Below are 24,202 nucleotides of genomic sequence, written 5' to 3' on the forward strand. Positions count from 1 at the left end.
AGAGACCAAACAAAATTTAAACAAACTTGTTGAATTAGCCTATCTCACTCTTTCTTAATAGTAACGATTTGTTTAGACGATAAAAGCGTATAAATCAGCGAAATGTTAGCAGTTTCTTTTCCTGTCCAAGATATGACCGTGCTTCGTTTTTTCAATCTATAATTTCTTCACAAATTCCTTTACCAATATCTATTCCTCTGTTATTATCGTATGATAATTATTCCGTTTACAATGTTTTGGCTCATTTTATAAGGAAAAATGATATTAAAATTTTGATTATTATTTATCCAATTATCATTATTTTCAGCTATTACCATCTCATTTCCATTTCCTTTCATAATTTCCATCCTTCATTGGTTAGATTTACTTATAAATATACTACCTATCCTATCCTGTTGATCACCTTTCTAAATTCCGTTTGCTTTTATTTTTATTCCGCGATTTCCTTTCCCCTTTTTTAAAATCATATTAATATCCATAAACCCAACCAAAGTTCCACAACAACAACTGCATCGACAATAACAATTATCCTGAATAGATTTTAAAACTTTCGTGAAGCAAGAAAATATTTATTTGGAAGAATTATCAAAAATTTGCAACTCAGTGGAAATTGCATATGGCCAAAGGCTGGGCGCCATAGTGCCAAAATATAAGAGAAAAAAAAAGTTTCTGGAAACATTTTCCTTATTTTTTGAAGTGTTCGCGAATACCAGTGATTTCCTGGTAAGGTCTGTTTCGCCTTGCATTAAATTAATTGTAAGTCACAACATCTGCAGAATCAGCTGCACAATGTGAGTATATTTATTTATGTGATTTTCTATTATGAAATTAACACGTGATGGTTTTCCTGTTAACAATTTTTATTATCCACAGGGAGGTCTTGAAAGACTTCGATAATGCAGACACCGTCAGTATTAACACGCTAGCTCTGGAAGAAATGCTGTTGGAGGAAAGAGAGAAAGAAATGAAGAATCTACATGCAATGAACAAGAAAGTGTGTTATCTGCATACAAGTTTGTTGTACTATCGGAACCCGAGTTCAAAGAAAGGCGCTGTGTGTTATGACGCATGGCGAATGTTGGTGAAGAGAGTCGGAGGCACCCCAAATACATGGAGAGACTTAGGATGCCTGTTGGGGCTTTCGCCGCCTGATTTAGATGTAAGATAAAAACAATTTATACATTATCTCGTTTTAGCGCAAATAGTTCGTGGCGTTATTTAATTTTGTGTTATCATGTTTTTGTCATTTGTAAAAACAAACCGTGATTTATTGTTTCATTAAAAGAAGGGATATACATTAAAATTTATAAATATAATTACACCCATCACGCCTAATCAAGTACAAGCCATCAGTTTGGAATGAAAAACTTATTTCAAACACACTTTCACTCAAATTTGTAAACTTTGATTTTGTTAGGTGTTTAAATTTTATAGAAAAAAACTTCACACTTAAGTTATAATAAGCTTTATGATTAAAAAAAAAATTCATATTACAGTACATCATGCACACTGTGAGAGAAGATCCTGTAGACACAGTTTTAAAAGTGTTCATGCAAGATGATAAAGCCACATTAGATAAAATAGTAGATTCACTAATAAAACTTCAGAGGTATGATATCTTGACAGCTCTAGAAGAACCATTTGACAATTTATCCCAAGCTTTTAACATAAACGACAGCGGATATCACAGTGTCACAGATGGAAAGAAGGAAGTAATAAGCTATACAAAAAATATAGCCAATACATTGCCACCAGCCTTGTGTGAAAAATTTATACTAAGAGAAAAAGATCCCAATAAACCAAATCAGTTGATGAGACCACCAGCAAAAACAGATGAAAAAGAAGTGGAACATGATGGTCCAACACTATTTTTAACTTTTGTTGAAGATGGTTTACTTACTGCAGATAATATAAAGACATACATAGAGACCTGGACAGATTTCCCTGGTGTTAAAGTAATAACATTAACAGATAAAAGAGAAGAGGTATATCAGAATCCTGAAAAATTTATTAGGGAATATTTTGAAAAGGTAATTGTAAAAATTTTTTTCTATGAAGTAATGACATATTCGTGACATTTATCCCTTTCGATTGACTAAAATTAATCTTCCTCAATTCGACATGCTTGTGAAATATTCTTTTTACTATTTTGGGTAAATAAAGGCCTGTGATGGCAAATGTTTATAGTTTTGCTGTGTTTACATGTTAAATGTATATAATTATATGCCAATTTCTAAAAATAGACATTTTATATGTTAATTATGGTCAACAACTTATTTAAAATTTATGACTGACATTAATTAGTTTCTACTTGACTCAACCAGGCAGTGTTTGTGTTATTGAAGACCTTTTAATTTCTTATACATAGATTACATAAATAAATAAAATAAATATGTAACTTGCTCTTCACAAGTAAAAATATGATTGTGTAAATATGGCTTTCGTTTCATATAATTTTTTTTTCGTTTCAGGCTGATTTTGTGGTGCCAATAATAACATCAGGTTATCTACAAGAAATAAAATCACACAGCTCCAGTGTGCCTAACACAAGTGACAATTTAGATAGTAAATATGTAAACTTTATATACAATTTGATTATCAATCACTACATTCATGCAAGCGGTTGTATGAACAAGAAAGTACGGAGTGTTCTGCCTAAAAATGTCAATGTTGATGTATTGAGAAGTGTAACTTTGTACCCTGATTTAATGCCTTGGACTTTTGAAACAAATTTTGATCAACAGTTCAAAGCATTTTTAAAACAGAAAATTGAAGAGCTATGATAATAAGTTCAATAGATAATGTTTAAGAAACCAACAATGGTGTCTGATAAACAAATAGCTCATTCATATTTTTCTTCCTGGATTTGATGAAATTCTTGTAGAGGATATTCTGCAACATTACTACAGATACTACATGTGTAGGTTAAATAGTAGTTTTTTAACTTTTGACTTAAATTGATTACAATATGTATGGTCAGGGGTTTTTTAAATTGAATTCCTAATATTTATTCATTTTGGCAATTTACATTTTTCTATAGCGTGTGTCACCAATGACTTAAATAGGTTTTCGTAGGCATCACAATGGTGACTGAAACTCTAATGGGACATACTGGCTTAAATAAGCATGTCGTACTTCAAAGTCGGAGAGATATTATAAGATAGACTAGAAAAGATAGATAGACAGAGTGATAAAAGATAGGCTAGATTATGCTACCAAATGGATGAGACCCCTCTGTATCCCAAAATGGGCATTTTATGATACATGCCACAGAGCAGGCACGTCTCGACCAAATTAGAACAATCAAATCCAGGAAAGTACTTCGTATCTTTAACACAATAGAACAATTACTGGTGATGAAGGACTGACACTGTGAGGCCCTGAATGAAGTAATTTTGATTTGTATGTGATGTATTTAATAGGTCTCTATAATGTATAATGTGTGTATAATGTATATTATGTGTGAGAAAGTTTTAATTAGCACGGGTCTGTGTGTTTTGATACTTGCCACTATTTAATGCAACTAAGACATGTACCTGATGTCTTCCTGGCAGTTAATAATTGAATAGCAATAAATTATTTCAATAAAACATGTATAATTTCCTTATGTCTATTTATTTCAAGTCTCAAAATTAAGAAAACTTACATATAATACTTCATACTATAATAGTTTACTAAAGATCCATCTTATTTTCGAATAAGCAAAATCGTAGATTAAAAAACTTAGATCATTTCCTTTTTTTGTACTTTACACGACTTGGAGAGAACAAAATGATACAAGTAATAAATGAAAAGAAATGTTTAGACATAAAATAAACTAATAGATAAAACACCCGTTTTGCATGCCAATATAACAATGTCAGTTTAATTGTTTGGCATGTTAATCAGTCTTAAGGTGTCAAATACACTTCCGGACACAATTTGAGCCATCACGCATTTTCAATATTAAGGGCCATAAGCTTAATGTTTGATTGACCAAAAACTATTACGCCAATTTGAAACTAGTGTACTAAACGTCTTCACCATAAGTCCTTGTTGGGAATTTGGATTTGCAAAACCGGGAGAAACTTTTTCTTCAATAATAACACTATTTTTGTATTCTAACCCTTTACGACAAAAATGCGAGGTGGCTCGAATTATGTGTCCGGGAGTATATATTAAAAAAATGTCTATTCGTATTAAAGATACAATCAATTTTGTGAGAAATTTTTGCTTGATCTTCTATAATACATAAGTGGATCATGAATCAATAATTTAAAAAATATTGATTTATGAGTTATAAGCATAAAGATGTCGCAAAAATTACTCACAAAATGTCAGTACTAAAATAACTGCATATTCTAATGTTTTGGTCAATCAATTAATTTCTTAGTTGTGATAATTGAAGTATCACTAGCATCTTCAAAATTCTCAGTGGTTTCATCAGCTGTGCTAACATCGTTGACATCTATTCCTGTGTCATTATTGCCAGCATTTGACAACTCCTCCTAAAAAAAAATTTTTAGAACTTGGTGAACATGTTTTAATTCAAATATTACACTGATTTATTGTGCACATTGTAAAATATACATTACAACTAAAGAAAATATTACAGGTAGTTTTACATATTAAGTTAACCATAACCCAATTACATTACATTAGTGTAATTATGTGCAATGATTAGATCAAGAAATACATTTTTAATCAAAGTAAAATGGCAAAAATTAAAGATAGTCCTAATTGTAGGGGCTTGTAAATGCTACCAATGTAAACCACTAGGTGTTAAGCTCAGGCCACACAGATGCAGTACAAACGGGAAAAGCGTCACAAGGACAGGCCTGTGGCAAGCGAATCCTTACTGGGGCCTGCCTCATGGCAGACCCACGCGTAGTTCGCGGCGGGACACTTAAAAGCAACGATGTATAATTTTCTATTTAGATGTTAAAGAAAGCATCATATCGCTGTTGGAAAAATATTTCAAGAAAATATTCTGCTTTGATTCGCGTTATGGAAGCAACACAAATAAATTTTGGTTCAATTCATACTGAAACTTAATAAAAACACACTCAAAGAGTTGTAAAAAAATAGAACGTGCAATCCCGCTAAAGCTCTGGTCGCATACCGCGCCCTGCCGTGGCCGCTCTGAGTGCGCAACGGCAAGGGTGATTGCATAAACTAAACGGAATATAGCTTTGCGCCCGCACCCGTCACCCGTTCGCACCGGGCCCGGCCCGCGCCTGTTACAGCTGGGCGTTGTTAAACAAAAAGGATCCGATGCACATCCAGTCACTATTGAGATATGGCTGTTTGAAGATTAAGTGTAAAAATTTCTCATTCATAATATTAGTGGAATTGGATATGTCAGTGCCCTATTATTGTGAACATGCTAAGCATACCTTGATTACTTCAACAAAACTGTTGGCTTCATCCAGCATTTGTTTGAACAAGGCATTCTCCTCCTTCAAGTCTTCAATAACCTTGCGAAGTTTCTCATTTTCATCCAGTGCCTCTTGCAATGCCACTCTAAAATAATAATTTTACAATTTACCAGCTAATATGCTTTGTAACAGAAAGGACCTTACAAAAAGGCATCAATAGAGAATTTAAGTAACATTGAACTGTTATTTATAAGTTAATTAGGAATGTTACTCAATGTTTGTGCTGTAAATATTATTACTTATTGGAGAAGATAAAGGCCCTGTTCACAATTACAACTGAGACCCAGACATATCAATGTGTAAACAAACTTTTTTTTTATATTTACAAGTGATGGGACAAACAAGTCATGCGCCTGGTAGTAAACCACACGACTGCCCATAACAGTTGCAGTATTACTCAGAGCTTTAACTCATAAAGATCTGGGGCACCACCAGTGAGCCCGTCACCTTGAGACGTAAGTTGACAAGTTTCATATGCCTGTAATTTCACCAGCACCATTAATTACTCTTCACAACTGGAACACAGTAATGTCACATTACTGCTTGGCGGTAGAAATAGGTAAGGTGGCAGTACTTCCCTCGACAAGCTTTTTCACAAGGAGCTCTACTGTTTTTAAAAGCTCAAAATGTTGAGTTCTGATACTTTCCAGCGTCATAACAAAATATCATGCATGACTAATCCTAATTTGTACAATATTCCTTTGCAATAGTACTCACTGGCGCCTCTCAGCAAGAATTTTCCAATACGTCTCTGAAGCTCCTTTAGGGTTAGTAAGATCGTCCACAGAGATCTTTGTGTCAAGATTAGCTTGGGTTTCCTTGTTTAATGTTGCATTTTTTCTCTTCACTTCTGTGTCTCTGTAAATTTAAATATATTACAATTTACATAGGTATACTGATACCACAATTGTAACAAAACAACAACAACAAAAGCTAATATGAGCACCAATATCAGTTATTATTTAAAAATTATTTTGTAGTTAGGACATTTTTGAGAGAGAGGTTGGGGTTATAAATCACACTATGATGATAAATGTTATGAAATAATCAAATACTCACATAAGGGACTCTTGACTAAGCTGATGTTTGAGAGATTTCGAAGGTCTACCCACCAAGTTTTCCCTGTCAGTAGCCAAGCACTGCAAAGTTTTTAGCGATTTCCTCGCGCTCTTGGATCCATCCTGGTAATCAACAGTACAAAATAGAGTTAGACGAAGAGTAGAAAACGAGTAATTCCAATAAAAACATACGTAGAAACAAATAAAACATAACCTCTTGACTCATAGTGAATGGATTAAACAAATTAGCCGCCGTAAACTTGACTAGTTGGAAGTATTCCCGCAAAACCGTTTAATACAAAATACACTTTCATTAACTAAAACAACGATGAAAATCGAGTAGAAAACCTGACCAAGGATGACAAACACCCAAGAGTCACAGTTCCCGCCAAACAATATGTCTGCCTTAGGGTGGTGTAAAAAATATCGATATATCAAAATATTGATTTTTCATGAAATAATGGAATTAAATTGTCGATATTTTTACAAAATACGATTTTTTTTCCGAGTGTCAATTTCGTTATTTTTTATAGCAGCTAAAGATATGAAGCTATATGAATATTTGCAAACAATTTGAATTACTTCGTTAGGCATTGTTTTGTGGGATAATATGAATTGATACAGGGTCAAGAGATCATTTCAAGTGTCGAGTAAGAGTCAAGCTTGACACTTAAGACTTATATCCAACACTATGCTGCTTACGATAAGAACAGTCCAAAGTACAAAGTATCAAGCTTGATGTGCTCTTGACTGGTATAATATACATAAATGCAAAATTAAAAGCTCAAGATACCTTTATGAATATTTGCAAACAATACTTGCAATACAAGCTTGACATTTAGACTTAAATGTAACTCTATGCCGCTTACGATAAGAAAGTGTCAAGCTTGATGTGCTCTTGACTGGTATAATACAAATACAAATTCTATAAAATATAATTTCCTAACATTCGGTAGCCTTGACGGGGCCTCCTAGCCCATTTATATGATGGTTAACTCTTTTTCTCTCGACATCTTGCAGCAGGCAAACACGACTATATTTTTTACCTGATCTTTCTTTAACAAAATTTTCTAAAACTTCGACACGTGTCTTTAGTTTACAGAATTTTAATAAGCTACTACTGGCTATGGGAAAAATATCGACATATTTCTCTAGATGAATATCCATATTGATTGTAAATATCGAAACGATACATACGATATACTTTTTCCAATTGCTCATGCCTACCCTGCCTTTTTTTTTTACTTGTTCTTTTTTTTAATAGAGCAATGTTCACCCAGTTATTTAATAGAGAATCAACAAATATCACGAGATAATACGCCAAGTGATAAATTTCCATCAGCTATTCAAAATTTCTCACAAAACAGAACTGTCACATTAAACTTTATACATTTTATTCAGTAAATAATATCGAAAAACATGTAGAAATCTTGTATCAAACCTAAAAAAAGGTTTCGTGCGTCCAAAGAAAAACTTTTCATTGTGATATACACTCGCGAGCAACCAAACCGACTCAGACCCTACACCTGCATATAAAGTAGTTTTTATCAAAAACTACTCAGTCAATTAATAAAATGTCTTATTTTCTGATAGCCTGAAACTTTAGCTTTAAGATGGTCTCATTAGCATAAAAATCGATTGCGTGGTTTTTGAAATAATGGTAATGGAGTTAACAATTAGGGAAAATAGGAATTTAGAAAAATAATTTATGGAGATTGTTATTTAAATTAAAACAAAAAAAAGTAAAATAATAATAATAAATTTATTTAATTAATATTTGGTGTTACCTCCTTTAGCCCTAGTAACAGCTTGTAGTCGATTTTTCATTGACCTTATTAACTTTTTAATAACTTCTTGAGGAATTCCGTCCCATTCCTCTAACAACGCCGTCTTGAGCTCATTGATATTTGAAGGTGCCGGATTTCTGGCTCGGACCCTTCGTTTGAGCTCGTCCCATAAATGTTTGATGGGATTCATGTCTGGACTAAGCGCTGGCCAGTCCATGGTCTGTATACGGACTTCTTCCAGAAACCGCTTAGTTATACGCGAAGTGTGACACCGGGCATTATCGTGCATCAATAAGAAGTTATCGCCGACAAACCCCGCGTACGGAACAACATGTTCTAGGAGTATATCGGTAATATACCGATCGGCTGTCAATCCTCCTCCTCGGTCCCCCCAGCCACGAAAACGAGTTCGGTTTTCTCGTCTAAAGAAATTCCAGCCCACATCATACAAGAGCCGCCGCCATATGCAACAGTTTCAGCGAAACAGCACTGCGAAAATCGTTCACCTGGGCGCCTATATACCCGACCTCTTCTATCACTGCCATGCAGACACATTCTGCACTCGTCAGTAAACAAGACAGCCCGCCATTGCTCGTGGTTCCAATTGAGGTGCTCTCTAGCAAATTGCAGGCGCGCTTGTCGATGGCTTGTCGTCAATTTCGGACCAGTTGCAGGACGTTTTAGTGTAAAGTTGACTGCCCTCAGGCGTCTTCGAACTGTCCACTGGCTTACAGCCACTTCTCGAACACGTCTTAGCTCTTGCTGTACGTCGACACCAGTCAGGTGGCGATTTCGTTGAGATGTAGAGACTATGAACCGATCGTCGATTTGAGTTGTGCACCTGTGACGGCTGGTTCTCGGCCTCCGGTCGAATACACCAGTCTCTAGAAATCTTCTGTATACCCTTGATACAGCAGATTGGCTTAGGTGCAGTGGAGCAGCGACAGATCGCTGACTAAGTCCCTGTTGCAAAAGAGCAACAACTTGAACGGCTTCTTCCGGTGTTGTATCCATGGTTTTGTCAAAATAGTGATGGCGATTCACGGAGATGCGTTCAGGTCAACTTCTGGAAAGCGGCTGTAGACATAAGCCGCGTGCGGGAGGTTTTATAGGGTTAGTTGGTCGCCCAACTGGTACTGGGTACCGCGAGTAAATCTCCCTGTACTGCCTATTTTATTTTATTTTTTTTAAACTACTGAATCGATATTGATGCTAATGGTACATTTTTAAAACTGAAGTTTCAAGCATTTTAAACATTATAACGTTTTTATAATTCGGTTGTAAACTTTTTGATAAAACCTACTCTGAATGCGCGCTTAGACATTGAGTCGGTTTGGTTGCTCGCGAGTGTATATTGTATATATGTTAATTGTTATCGCTTAATTGATTCCATCATTAACAACATCGGCACCGTATATTGATATAATCGAAAATAATGCAATCGGGGTTGCAGATTGATTCTGTTGTCTCACAGATATATCATTTATCGAATTTTGTCAATCACTATTAAATTCACTATAACACGTGCTCCAAGATATCACACGATGCAGTTAATACTGTTCAGTCACCTTGTGTAACGAAATTCTTGACATTCGTCTAAGAGTCGTGATATTTGGAGCGATTAAATTCTCACGTATGATATCTACCCCCTTTGGATTAGTAACGACCATCAATGTGACTCTTCCTTAGTAAGAATCATATTTTATTAGTTACACTCAAAGTACCGCAACTCTAGTGGCAAATGACGGTTGTCGATTGTCGACATTGTTGAACAGAGACAAAACATTTATGTCAAGTAGGATAGAAAAAAAAATTACGTTTTAGTGATTTGGGAGCGAGTGGTCGGTTGTGTGTACTACTTGAATATTGTGTAAATTATCAAGACATTTATCGTTTGTTTTCCGTCATGTAAGGCGGGTTTAACGTAATTTCGGTTATTAAGTAATTTTATTACACTTTACTACTGGTCTCTGGCGATCATTGTATAATTTTTCACTGAACTTGAAGCTTATCCGCTTATCTATACCTGGCAAACTGAGTATTTATAACTTCCAACTCATATAATTGGTGAAGAATTTTTTAATATAAGCTTAAAAAATGGATACATTACGGTGAGTAATTAAAGTATTTTTATTAATTAAAAACTGGGTCAAAGTCAAGGTTACTTTGTCGTTATTTTGGCGATTATCAGTTCATTTTAACAATTTTCAATATATTATTAAATGCCTACTTTAAGTAAATCTAGTAATTATATCGTGGCTAGCCTGTTATTTAATCAGATTTTAACATTTGAAATTCCACAATTTTTATGTTTAAGTTGTTATTTGAATTTATTGGGAATGTTCTAAGAAAAAGTTTCTTATTATGAAGCTTAAACTCTATGGGTGGAATTTTTTCTGTAGTTCATGTTCTCTTATTCCAGCTTATGTTTCCATCTTTCTTCAACATTACATTTCTAATCAAGAAAATGTTAATGAAAAGTTATTTAGTTCGTTGATTATCATGTAATTTTTTTTTAGGTTCTTTTTGGTGACCTGGAATGTTGCTACTAAGTCCCCTGGGCAGGATCTTAACTCATTATTAGACTTTCCATCACAGTTTAATAAAAATAAACCCTTGCCTGACTTTTATGTTGTTGCGTAAGTATTTTTTTGGTTTTACGTGAACTAGTTATACTCGTGGTGGGTTTCCTGTCTGTTTAGAATCCACCTGGGTAGTACCACCATACCTATTTCTATTCTATTTCTACTGCAATGCAGCATAGCTGGGTAGTGTTGAGGTAAGTTTTCTTTACTAATTTTAATGGCAAATTTTACTGTTTATTTATTTATTGAAAGATACACCATCAACTTAACACAAAACAATCTTAGAAATAAATATACATATGTTTACCACTCATTAAAAATTTAGAGTTAGCCAATGAGATACAAAGAATAACCTAAAATATTAAAAAATAATCTTTTAAGAATGTAAAATTACAGCAATAATTGATTATAATGGATTTAACAATTGCTTGCACATGCGACTAAACTGTTTAGTGTTCCCTTCATGAAAGATGTCTATGTCTGTCATCGTATGACTGCATGAGTCTGTTCAAGGGGGCATAACTTCTGAGATTAGTTCGGCCACTAGACAAAACAAATGATTTGGGGACCCTAGGCACTCCACAAGGAACATATAAGTTGATGAGGGCCAGTGCCTCTGGCGATGATATACCTCTCCATGCACCATCCTTTGCAAAGTTCCATTATCAGCAATTCAACATCTGGTTCCAAGAGAAACACATTCTGAAATATTTTAGGCAAGTATCCAAATATTCAATATTATGTTAAGTATTCAAGTATATGATCATGAAATATCAAGTAATATTTCAAGATACTCGAATATTAAGTAATACTTCGTACAATATTCTAGAATATTTAAATAATAAAAATTGCCACCAAAATTAGGTAGAGGAAACTATTGAATAGTAGGGAGATTTGAAATCCTATTTCGATTATACAGGGTGTCTGGTAATGAATGAACTTTATACTTGACATTGTCTTTTGATTTAGTTAAGTATTACTTATTTGACAGTAACTGTTTCAGAAAAATATCAGATGGAGAATGGGAGTAGACACCCAGAGTTGGTGGCAAACAATTGTAACATTTGTTGTAAATAAATTTAAAATGAAGTTTTATTAATGTGTAATACTGTTTTTTATTAAACCTTAATGGTCTGTTACAATTTAGGACAAAAACGTTAAAATTTTGAAAACATGGTTTTTTGGTAAAATGAACTCTTGCACATTATTAGCAATAATTTTCTATTTACATAAGATACAATAATGAATTATACCATTTTGAAATCTACTTTATACTCGCATTATTTTGATTCAGGTTATCATAATTTTTTTTTGAACCCAAGTCGCTTAAACTGAAAAAATAAACAGACTAACAACTTTTAAAAAAAATCTGCAATAAAAACGCCAATGGACTAAAAACTTATTTAAAAAAACAGTGCGATAGTTAGTCGTTCTATTTATTGACTATCTATTAGCACAGTCAACGTAGAATATTGTGACACCAGAAAACTGAGAAAAAACCATTCATTTGTGGTCAAGATGTACAAAAATCTAAGATAAGGTAAAAATAATTCAATGAAAAAAAAGCATTAGGTACTACTTGGGGACATATATTTTTTTATATTTTTGTTAGAACAGTCATAAGATATCCTGTTAGGCATTTCAGGCATATCCATTTATTACCGGACAACCTGTATATTATGAATGATACACTCCTTTTCCCAAACAATACTATAGTTTTAACTTTAATTCCTTAGACAATTTAAAAAAATGGTTTATTAATGAACTGTCTGAATATAGATTTAATATTTAATTATTTGTTTATATTGTGCATGGTTGACATTTTTTAAAATATGATCAATATGTTACACAAATATATGTTTCTCATTTTCAATAATCAAGTACAACTGATGAAATTGGTAACTCTTTGAGTACAATGCCTCTCTGTCATTATTTGGTTTCATTATGTCTTAGCCTGGGCTTCCAATTAGAAACTTCACACACAGGATGCACACAAGTATGGTAACTTGCTCAGTCAAATTATTTGTAAGACACTTGTAAAAGTGTAGTTTTATCTATTAGTTTATAATCAGTTGACATCAAGCCTGTATGTGTTGTATTTTCCAAACCTAATAATCTAAGATAATTTCAGTCTGCAAGAAGTAAAATCACAGCCTCAGAATATGCTAATGGATTCCCTATTCAGCGATCCTTGGACATCCACCTTCAATAACATACTCTGCAGACAAGGGTACATTAGTGCCAAGAGCATTCGGTTACAGGGAATACTTCTCTTGGTATATACACAAATGAGACATGTTGTTCATTTGAGAGAAATTGAGGCTCAGTACACCAAAACTGGTTTGGGTGGAATGTGGGTAAGACTCATAGTTTATTTTTGTTCCCACGTAAAATGCGCCATTTTTTATTGTACTGGATATCAATCATATCAATTAATGCAAATGAAATTTATTTGTAATATTTTCTAAAACTCTTTTTTTATTAATGCCTGGTAACACTTGGGTTTCAAAGTTCACACCTCATAATCACTGTCTATGGTTCCATCTATGTAAATTACTCCCAAGAGAGGTGCCTTCAGACAGGATTGTGATAAAATGTAATGTTATTTTTCTTCGCCAGTTGATTTTTAGAGATCTTTAGAAGGTTTGTTAGTGATCGATCATGCCTCTTTGTAATATCACACTACTGTCGAACCCGGTAGTAGCCGCCATTTTGGATTTCACATTTTGCGTTTCGTTCTTCTCTTTTTGTTTTGTCCAGTGCTTGCATAATCAAAGAGATTTTTTCCTGCTTGTATCTTTAGCAATGTTTTTTTATTACACATTTATACATATATCACTTGCAATAAACATGTCGTTGTTTTGTTTTATTAGTATAACAATACACGTTCTTTTCTCATTTGCGTTAATTTTGAATTCTGTTGCATCTGAAACATGCCTATTTTAAATTACTTATACTCTGAGAAGTTACGTTTTGGAGCCGCGCCATGCTAAAACTGTATTTTGAAATTTTCACTTGCGTAAAAATCCATATAAGACGCGTTTGTTCCGCTTGATTTGTCTCTAACATTTTCGCATACCTCACACCTAATATTAAATGTACCTTTAGAGTGGTTATACACGGCGACTTTTAGCAGCGATGCAAACGCGCGTCCGTGAAATGCGCCATTGCACCCCTACACTGCGATTTACAGGAGATTGCACCCATATAAATGCGCGATTGCATGGATGCAATCGTCTATAAATCCCAAGTGTAGCGATGCAGTCGCGCGCTTGCATCGCGTTTGCACCGCTGCTTAAAATCGCGCGCGTGTGCGCATCGCGTTTGCATGGCTGCTAAAAGTGGCCGTGTGTGACCGCTCTTAGAGTTGGATTCCACTTCTCCACCTGTTTGAACAAAAATGTGTTTTATATGGGCACCCTGTATACTTCAGCATCAAGCGAACTAAATAAATCGAAAATTTTCAGGGCAACAAAGGAGCAGTCAGTATACGTTTTAACATCTATGGGTGCTCAGTGTCGCTTGTCAACTGTCACTTGACAGCTCACGAGCATCTCCTCGCCGATCGTATCAACGATTATAACACTATTTTAAAGCAACATGTGTATCATGTCACTCAAACCGCCAACATCTTGTATCATGAGTAAGTTCCTTTTTTTATTTACGTATAAATAGTATTATGTATATGCAATCGTCGTATAATGAGGATTCTTATTCTTATTCTTATTATTATGAGATTTTTAGACGTAATTATTGCATACAATACTTCTACAAGTAAATAAAATAATGAAACAGAACCAATATTTAATGTATATTTTGATAACAATCTATGACAGCAAACGCAATTTTAACCCATTTGTTAGGGTATGCGAAGATTCCAGCGTACAGCCTCTTCATATATTTAGACGAAAGCCAAACAAACGCTACAAAACAAAAAACCAAAGAGATAGAATAGAACTGGTCAAGTTCCGCATATATTTTAATCAATAATAAAACATAAAGATTTATGGCCTGGTTGCAAGACTTAGGCAAAGTTTACCATTCAGGAGGCAGTATAGCGTTTGAATAGCGTCGTAATAATTGATATTTGACTTACCAAAAATGCGATTTTTTTTTAAATCCATTATAGTTCTGAGTACAGTACTGTAATACTCATTAGTTCTGCGTACAGAACTTAAATGAAATTTTTAAACTCAGTGACGAGTACAATAGACAATAGAATTTCGATTCAGAACTGAAAAGAGCAGAGTGCCTTTATGATATGGTTTATGAAATTGTAATTGACTGATAAAGTACAGGAGTAGAAAAAAATGTTTTTAATAAATGTATTATCCTTTCGGGCTCTTTACATGTCCCTTGGTCACGCCAGACTGTCAGTTGTAGACGTTGTAGTTATGGTTTCATTTCTGATGTGTAGTATGCGCGAAAACATAACAACTCGACACTATAAAAATATTTTCAAGGAGGTAGCTTATGACAGAAGCAACGTTTCTTAGTCTCTATCATTTATCATTTTTAAGAATACACAAGAAAAAGTGACTCCTTCTCATAATTATTTGTTGCAATATTTCATTTTTTTAAATTTAGTTATGCACTGCTTTAGAAATGTTGATATTTAATCCGTTTCGTATGCAAATTCCAGTCTTATAGTGTCATTAAAACTGGTCTGATAATATAATACTTTTAAACTTTCACGTTGCATTATACTAACATACTAGGTAAGTGCGAAAAATATCTATTCGTATGTAAACGCGTTTATTCCAGTTTCCAAATGTTGGTCTGATAACGACGTCAGCAGATGATAGATGGGTACCTTAAGTACCTAAAGTGTACTTTAATAAAATTCGAGAAATAAAACAATGAATGTCTTAAGTTTTTAGATAATTCAAAGTTTGCTAAGCTCATAAGAAAACTGTTTGCACCTCAATTTTATGAGTTTAAAGTTTTACGTAATATCGATCTAAATACATTGTCATAATTCTAAAGGACTTTAAATTATCTATTGGTGAATAATTCGCATTCAGACAATTCCATTTTATTGACATTCTTATCAGCACTTGATAGTAATTGGTTTAATATCTTGCTATCTTTATAGTTTAATAGATATCGCTGATAACGACTGGGTGCCATTGATGTCTTATAAAGTTTAAACCTCGAATTAGTTTTTTACATGACCCACATTTAAAATTATTAATGGATATTTGCTGTATAAACACGACTTAAAAAGCATAGGTTCAGAGACCGGGAAGTAACGGATTGCTGGACGAGTATCAGACAACCCTAGTATATATCGTCGTTGCAAATTTTGTATCTCCTATGTGTTAAAAGTAACTATCATAGAAAAACGAAAGAAAACCTTCTCCTGTAAAATTTTCGTAGAGTATTTTTGTTTAAATTTTTATTGAACATTTTATTGAATATCAATTCAATTATTTTTATGTGAAATTATTCCCTTAGTTTGTTATAATTACTAATACAAAGATCGAACACTCAGAAAAAAATCCTTCGATCCGGCCGGATTCGAACCGACGTCTTCTAGCATACCGTGCCAGACGCTATACCAACTAAGCCACGGAATGAACCAGCAAATCTCACGAATTTTTCAATATGCTTGCGTAGTGTCTTTGTATATGGTTTTTCAACGACTTTTTAGCCGTAGCGCCATCTATGAGAAAGTATTAGGGGTTAAAGTATGAAATTGCCGTTTTATTGCAATAGGTTCTTTGAATTTTCATAGAATCTTCATGGTTTGAGGTTTTCGAATGAAACTTTTTTCAAATGGTTTCTGTGATTTTTTTTTTAAATTTGAAACATTTGAATATCGACTTTCAATTGTTTTTGTTATTCAATTTAGACAAGAAAGATGGATACTGCGAAAATTCGAGTGATTTTTGAATACGAGTTCCGACGCGGAACTAACGCGGCAGAAACAGCCCGCAATATCAATGCTGCGTTTGGAGAGGGGTCTACTAATGAACGCACCGTGCGATTTTGGTTTAAACGCTTTCGTGATGGAAATTTCGACTTAAAGAACGAGCCACGAGGAAGACCGCCCACACAGGTGAATAACGATGAATTAAGAGAGATAGTGGAAGCCGATCCTAGTCAAACTACCCAGGAATTAGCGGCATGGTTTAACGTTACCTTACCCACAATATTGACTCACTTGCGTCAAATCAATAAAATAAAAAAATACGAAAAATGGGTGCCTCATGATTTGACTGATCTGCATAAAGAAACGCGTGTTGAAACTTGTGTTGCCTTGTTGAACCGGTACAGAAATGAAGGAATATTGGATCGAATTGTAACATGTGATGAAAAGTGGATTCTTTATGATAACCGGAAAAGAAAAATGCAATGGCTGACCCCAGGTCAAATGCCACAACAGTGTCCTAAAGCAAAACTTACCAATAAAAAGGTAATGGTAACTGTTTGGTGGTCTCAGCATGGTGTTATTCACTATAGTTTTCTCCGATCTGGTCAAGCAATAACGGCAGATGTCTATTGTGCCGAACTCCGAACCATGTTGACAAAACTAGCAGTAAAACAGCCCCGACTCATGAATCGATCTTCACCATTATTGCTCCACGACAACGCGAGACCTCACACAGCACGAGAAACCATTTTGACCCTTCAGGAACTGCAGTTAGAAACCATTCGTCATCCTCCGTATTCACCAGACCTTGCTCCAACGGACTACCATTTTTTTCGTGATTTGGACAATTATCTACGTGACAAGAAGTTTTCTTCCCAGGAGGCAGTACAAAATGCTTTCACACAGTTTGTGCAGTCTAGATCGTCGGAGTTCTATCGCAAAGGCATTAATAACCTTCCCATTAGATGGCAGCAATGTATAGATAATAATGGCAACTATTTTGATTAAATAAATTTGTTAAAAATTTAAAAAATAAACAATTTAGATTTTCAGTACAAATCGGCAATTTCATACTTTAACCCCTATTATAAAGAGTACTTTTGTTGATTGTCATTGAAATAAGAAGATATCCACATGAGAGTTTTTTCAGTCGGTTACACTTTGAATATGCTTTTCAAATATTTACAAAACTTCTTGTCGACCAAAATGACACTTAAGAGGTTTTAAATTTGCAACGACGATATAGTGCTTGTCTCAAACAATGCAAGGAAATAATAAATGACCATAAAACTCCCTTTGAGCTGACTCCGACTTTTCGTGATATATCTATACCGAAAGCCGACTGTCTCCAGCTACTTGGAATGGACCTGTCGTCCAATTTGAACTTCGGCAAATACATTGAAGCACAAGTCCGATCGTGCATGGAGTACTGCTGCCACCCTTGGGTTGGCTCTGCTACATACTACTACTATATAACTAGCCACCTTGGATTCAATTGACAACCTTGCCAAGAGGCTTATAAGTGATTCAGAATTAGTGGAGGCGAAGCTGCAGAGCCTTGAACATCGTCGTAAAGGTGCCTGCTTATCGGTATTTTACAGGATCTAATAACGGAGAGTGTGCGATGGAATTACACGATTTTATTCCGCCTTCCCCTTTCCATCACCGGGGGACTAGTACTTCTAGTCCCCCGGTGGATTCGGCGGCTTGGGTTCCATCACTATGTTGTGGATATTTCAAAGATTCGTACGAAGCGTTACGCTTCCACATTTATATGGCGAACGGCTATGGAGTGGAATTCTTTGCCTGCGCACTTGTTCTCTGAACGTTGTAACTGGGGCCTTTTCAAGATGAGAGTGAATAGGCATTATTTAGGTGTGCATGCTCCATCGTCGACCTCATCGTCACTTTCCGTCAGGTGAGATCAAAGGCGCACTTACATTTTATTTAAAAAAAGGCTAAAGACTGAAGGAAAACTGAAACAAGTTTACCATGGCAAATTTAAAACAGGAAGCAAAATTTGTCTTTAAATATTAATAACTTATTTTTCGCTTTTTCTATTATACATTCCCCTTTTCTAAAAAAAGTGCTATACTCATAAAAAAGTACTTTATTCAGGAAAGTTTGATGATGAAAATCGTGAAAAAATCAAAATCATCAAAAAAAAAAAGATGAAGACGTTTCTATTATTTACACTACAGACCCATACCTAATATTCGTAAAATTGCTTGGTATGGGTCTTCTCCAAAGATATTTTGGGCTATACTTTAGCACATTAGTCCCATGCGGCATGCGGATTTAATGAGTTTTCGAAGTATTTTTAAACCTCGGTCATGTCGGTTTTATCATCATATTTTCCTCAACGCTTGGGGAAAGTAATAATTAGTAAAGTCAACTGCACATTCGCAAATACTAAACGATACAGCCAACCTTTTTGTACACTAGTCTTCACACTCATTCATACTATAACTGGTACCAACTAGTGCCACGTGCACCATTAAAGTTACACATTAGTACCAATTATACCATTAATGATTCGAAGAGAATTCTTATTGTAACATATTAACCCATTTCCACGTTAGTACATAATTGTGTACAGTAGTATATAATGTGCAGCAGTGGGAAAACAAGTGAAATAACCGCTTCATAATGCATCGTTTTCTTAAAGGCCTTATTATTTATTAATAAATTTATTAAAAATGATTATTACTAATTACAGGTTTCTTACCATGGTATGATTATTTAAATATTAAATGGACTTACTCTTGACCGCTACCTGACCTTACACGCTCCAGGGCCAGTCAACCCGTGTAACCGTTCCAAATTATCGAGAAAATTATAAGATGTCATACCATGGTAAACAAATTATTTAGGCGATGCTCTACATACGTAATCGGTATACCCAAATACCCCATACTATAACATTCATTAGTCATAGTCGTATCGATTTACATCAAGGTCAAAGACAAATACCTACGTGAGAGCTAGGCTTTGGTGTCTTGAGGTCATTTTATTACATTGATATATAATTGTTTTTTGACGCATAGTCATTATGTTATCGGTGTTACAACTGTAACATTCTCACGGAGTTTCTCTCCTTGTTGGATAAAACCAATTGTGTCAGCGTACGTACCTAATCTTACCCTAAACCCAAACCTAATCCCCAAACATATTTTGACTTAATCTGAACTATCTTATCTTTTTTCCTTATCTCCAACAGCTGACAATCATTTCGTTGTCAAACAACAGGAAAGACAAATAATTGCTACAAGTTAGTAGTAAGTTAAGATTTTATATCTGGTTATTTATTACGGCGTCTGTGACGTAAAGGAGCGCCAGTACGGCCTTATATCACACGAGTCAGGCAATTGTAATTCGCGTCAATGTAATTATATGTAGATAGCTTTTCTCAATAAATGGAAGGAATTGACATAGATGTTTACAAAAACAAGTTAGCGATAACGCGAATATTTACTGTGCATTTCTAAAACATTTTTTTATCAACCTGTTTAAAACAGAAGAAAATAAACACTGCCTTGAAAAAATTAGCGAACGACTGGGCTGTATGGCAATTGTCTTTAGTCACTTCGAAGTTGTATTGGTCGAATATTTAAAAGTTTAAAGTAGCGGTGTTTTTAATTCCTGGAGTGTGGCAAAAAAAAAAATCATGCTTTGCGTGTTCTTTTTTTATAAGTAAAGCGGACATTTTCGAGTATGTTTGAGAAAATGCTATTTAATGTATGCGAAACATGATGTTTGTACTGGCAATGTTTTTGTTACATATTCTGTTGTACCATGTTTTAAAGAGCAAATAAACGAATATTATTATTATTCAGACGAAACGAGTTATTTATGGGTTTTAGGTGATCAGTATTTTTGACTTTACATAATATGCGGCTGTAGCAAATTATTGTTATTATCGTGTAGTTTTTTGTCGGTATCTAGGTCTATTTGCCACCATGTATGGAGTTATTTTTAAATACGAACAATGGTTATCAACCCCTCTGACCTTCAAGTAAAGCAGAGTGCGGCGGCGATTGGAAGCATGTTCTTGATACTTAGGTAACACCTGAAAATGATTTTGTTATTATTATTTATTTATAGAGCGTTTAAAAAACTTAAAAAACAACAAATACTTAATTAAAAAACTCAAACCATAATATGCTTAAACTAAAAATTAATTAGTATAAAAACAGAAAATACAAAAATCCGCCATTTTTTTCTTGCACCACATCACGTGAAAATAATAAAGACATTGAAGAATGAAAATTGACTTTAAATAACAATTATTTGTTCTTAGCTTTTCGCGGTTAGCGTTTTAATCACTTACAAGGTTTTTGACTTTTGACTTTAATTGTTACTTACGTGTAACCAATGCTTTTTACAAGGATTAAGAAAGGACCATTTGGATCGAATAAGTGGAAATGTTCCAACTTTTAAATTTCTTGTATTAATAAATAACAAACTAGTGGAGTAATTTTCCAAAAAAAAACCAATATCAATTGTGGTAAAACATCGTGGTGATAAACTTAACATTTTTTATAAAAACACCTAAATAATGCCTATTCACTATCGCCTTGAAAAGGCCCAAGTTGTAGGCAGGGAATTCCAGTCTATAGTCGTTCGTCATTCTATAATATATATAGAAAAACTTAGGTTTTTCTGAAGAAATTGCTATTTAGTTATTTTTAACCTACAATAAAGAATATTTTATACATTCATCAATTTTGTATAGAACAGCTATGGCCGTAGCATAGCGGTATGTGTTTTTTTATAATATCAAGTGCCGGGACGAACAAGTCGTGCACCTGATGGTAAGCCTGTCCATAACAGTTGCAGTGTCACTCAGAGCTTTAAATCGTAAATATCTGAATATGTGGGGCACTGCCACTGCGCCGGTCACCCTGAGATATAAGTTGACAAGTCCTATGTGCCTGTAATTTCACCAGCACCCTTACCCTTCAAAACCGGAACACAGTAACGCTGATATTACTGCTTGGCGGCAGAAATAGACAAGGTGGCAGTACTAACCTGGACGAACTCTTTCACTAGGAACTCTATTGCTACTAAATGATATGATAATCCTCCCCGTGACAATATATATTTCAGTTGATAAAGCTAAGTTTGCTTATTTGGCAATGAACTATCGTTATTGAAGAACTAGGACAACGATATGAAATTGCCTATATAGCTATCTTTGTCGTTTAATCATTGCCGCGAAAACGATGAAACATAAAATGTCGAGTTTTCGTAGTTTCTGTTTTTACAATATTTCAATTAGTTATTATTTACGTATTTCTAAATATTCTTAGTATTACATAATTTTCTCCTCACCTTGTTTCAATAATTTACATATGTATCAATTTGTTTAATTTTATTATTTATTTATCGCGTTCAGTTTTTACGTTGATAAAATTACTGTGCAGAACTGTCAAAATGTTTTAAAATCATCTGTGACCTTGCAGCCGTGTTTGGCACTGTGTTAATCTTTTGCACTCCATGGTCGCGGTCTTCGCGATAATATAAAAATGTGATAACACGATGCTCGCCATGTTAGGTATTGTGATAAGATTTTAAAATGGTTTATCACTCGAATTTGACAGCTAAATGTGGATATAAAAGCTTTATCGAGGTGGCATACTACGGGGGCTATTTCTGAGAGTTACGTATTTTACTATAGCCCCAACCGAATAAACCTGTATACTCAAAACACCAATAACTTGAATAACTGCACCAGAAGGATTTATTTTGAAAAATGTACGACGGAAAAAAATTAACTTGTGCTTTTACTTGTACTTAAATTTCCATGTCTCTCTTTTGGAGCCACACTCTTGACAGGTGTCCTGTTATACGCCATTCAGTCCTCTGCATAAATACGTACAGGTTCAAGAGCATTGCATATATGCAATAGCAGTGCAAGAGCAAGCTTGATACTTAACAATTAAATTCACCTTTATGCCGCTTGCGATATGGACGGACGGGTCAAAGTGTCAGGCTGTTGTGGTCTTGACTGTACAGTAGTATTTTAAGTGTGGAACGGGATTATAGTTATTATTCAGAAACTATGACACTGTAAAACTTGACTTTAAATAATACTCTTATATTTAAACTATTAAGGGAAACTTTTGATTGTCTTTAGAACTGTAAAATGATTATCATTTGTCTATTTCAGCTACGTGTTTTGGCTGGGCGATCTCAATTTCCGTACAGACTATCCATCAGAAAGTAGTCCAACCTCGGAAGAGATCGTGGCGCAACTGCAGAAAGTTGAGAAGGACAAATACACGAATCTACTAAAACATGACCAGCTGCTCGCAGTTATGGAAAGTGGAGAAGCGTTTTCGGAGTTTACGGAGCCAGAAATTCGATTCCCGCCTACGTACAAATTTAACGTTGGAACTGACGACTATGATGTTAAGTGAGTTTATTGAATGCTTCCTTATATATTAAAATAGAGCATAACATCTGCATGGTTTGCATATACAGGCTCTAACAGAAATGTGCGACATTATTTTCACTAATGATAATAAAGTGAGTTTAGCAAAAAAAAAGCAAGAAAAAATTATTAAGAAGCACTGTCAATCTGACATATAATCACCCTTAGCTCGAATGGACATAACAACAAAATCGATCTGTCTTTGTAGTAGTTTAATTAATTACTTTTCGTTAAAATTTTATGGGTCGTATTCCAGAACTCTACTCAATGCTCAAGTCAGGATTATTTGAGCAGACTTGAGTATGATTTCAAGCACTTGAAATACGACCCTAATGGCAAGGGCTTGAGTATGATTTTCAGTGCTCACTGCAATACTCAAGCCCTGACTTCAGTATTGAGCAGAGTTCTGGAATACGACCCTAAGTCTTCTTTCATCTGCGTCGTAAAGGACGAACGCTAGAGGAGAAGTACCAAATATCGGATACTTTTGTTTGAAAAATGTGAAAAAATACTAATCAACGCTTCAGAACTTTAAATTTAACCTTAAAATAGTCTTTATTTTAAGATCTATTAGAAATAATACAAATTCTTCATATTGTAACTAAATATTTTAAACTACATTACGTTTTATAAAAAAAGGGAAAATCAATGAACTTCAAAAGGTTGGCTAAAACGGGTTCCACGTACCCAAAAATATTTTTTGTGAATACGATATTAGGTGCCAATAATTATAATAAATGAAACTAATCAAACAATTTGTTAATATGTATTTATTAGCAATAATCAGACTTGTTCTCAATCTTTAATTGGGTAATTAGGAACTTAAACATAAAAAAAATTAACTTATACCTATTAGAGATCCTACAGGAACTTGAACATTCTTCAAAAAAAAAATGTAAATTCAAACATAAAAAAACTATTTTCAACTTATATATTAGATTGTTTCATAGAACATAAAAATATATTAATTGCATGTATGAAAAGCTTTAAAGTTCTCATTAAACAAAAGTATCCTAATATCAGATATCCAATATTAGGTTCGCA

The 24,202-nt window shown here is 34.2% G+C and overlaps 3 protein-coding genes across 5 annotated transcripts in view; 2 read left to right on the forward strand and 1 right to left on the reverse strand.

Moving 5' to 3' along the window:
- The first annotated feature begins 714 nt into the window (after positions 1-714).
- Positions 715-3,222, forward strand: LOC113235683. The gene is made up of 4 exons (XM_026471529.1): positions 715-791; positions 874-1,159; positions 1,497-2,030; positions 2,472-3,222. Coding segments are annotated over exons 1-4 (1,134 nt in total). The 5' UTR covers positions 715-789; the 3' UTR covers positions 2,784-3,222.
- A 479-nt stretch (positions 3,223-3,701) lies between these two features.
- On the reverse strand, positions 3,702-6,760 carry LOC113235684 (geminin). The gene is made up of 5 exons (XM_026471530.1): positions 6,690-6,760; positions 6,477-6,598; positions 6,135-6,275; positions 5,376-5,502; positions 3,702-4,487 (listed from the first exon to the last, which is right to left on the reverse strand). The coding sequence occupies exons 1-5, from the start codon at positions 6,699-6,701 to the stop codon at positions 4,353-4,355; spliced, it is 537 nt and encodes a 178-aa protein (XP_026327315.1). The 5' UTR covers positions 6,702-6,760; the 3' UTR covers positions 3,702-4,352.
- Positions 6,761-10,271: 3,511 nt separating this feature from the next.
- The window catches only part of LOC113235767 (inositol polyphosphate 5-phosphatase K-like), a 30,272-nt gene continuing 16,341 nt past the window's right edge, over positions 10,272-24,202 (forward strand). For all 3 annotated transcript variants that reach the window (XM_026471659.1, XM_026471658.1, XM_026471660.1), the window contains exons 1-5: positions 10,272-10,373; positions 10,782-10,901; positions 12,979-13,204; positions 14,315-14,490; positions 22,895-23,140. In XM_026471659.1, the coding sequence (XP_026327444.1) occupies positions 10,360-10,373; positions 10,782-10,901; positions 12,979-13,204; positions 14,315-14,490; positions 22,895-23,140 (782 nt within the window). In that variant the 5' untranslated portion in view covers positions 10,272-10,359. The remainder of the gene's footprint in view (positions 10,374-10,781; positions 10,902-12,978; positions 13,205-14,314; positions 14,491-22,894; positions 23,141-24,202) is intronic.

The sequence above is a fragment of the Hyposmocoma kahamanoa genome, unplaced genomic scaffold (genome assembly GCF_003589595.1).
Source record: "Hyposmocoma kahamanoa isolate Upper Pololo Valley unplaced genomic scaffold, ASM358959v1 88, whole genome shotgun sequence".
Lineage (NCBI taxonomy): Eukaryota > Metazoa > Arthropoda > Insecta > Lepidoptera > Cosmopterigidae > Hyposmocoma > Hyposmocoma kahamanoa.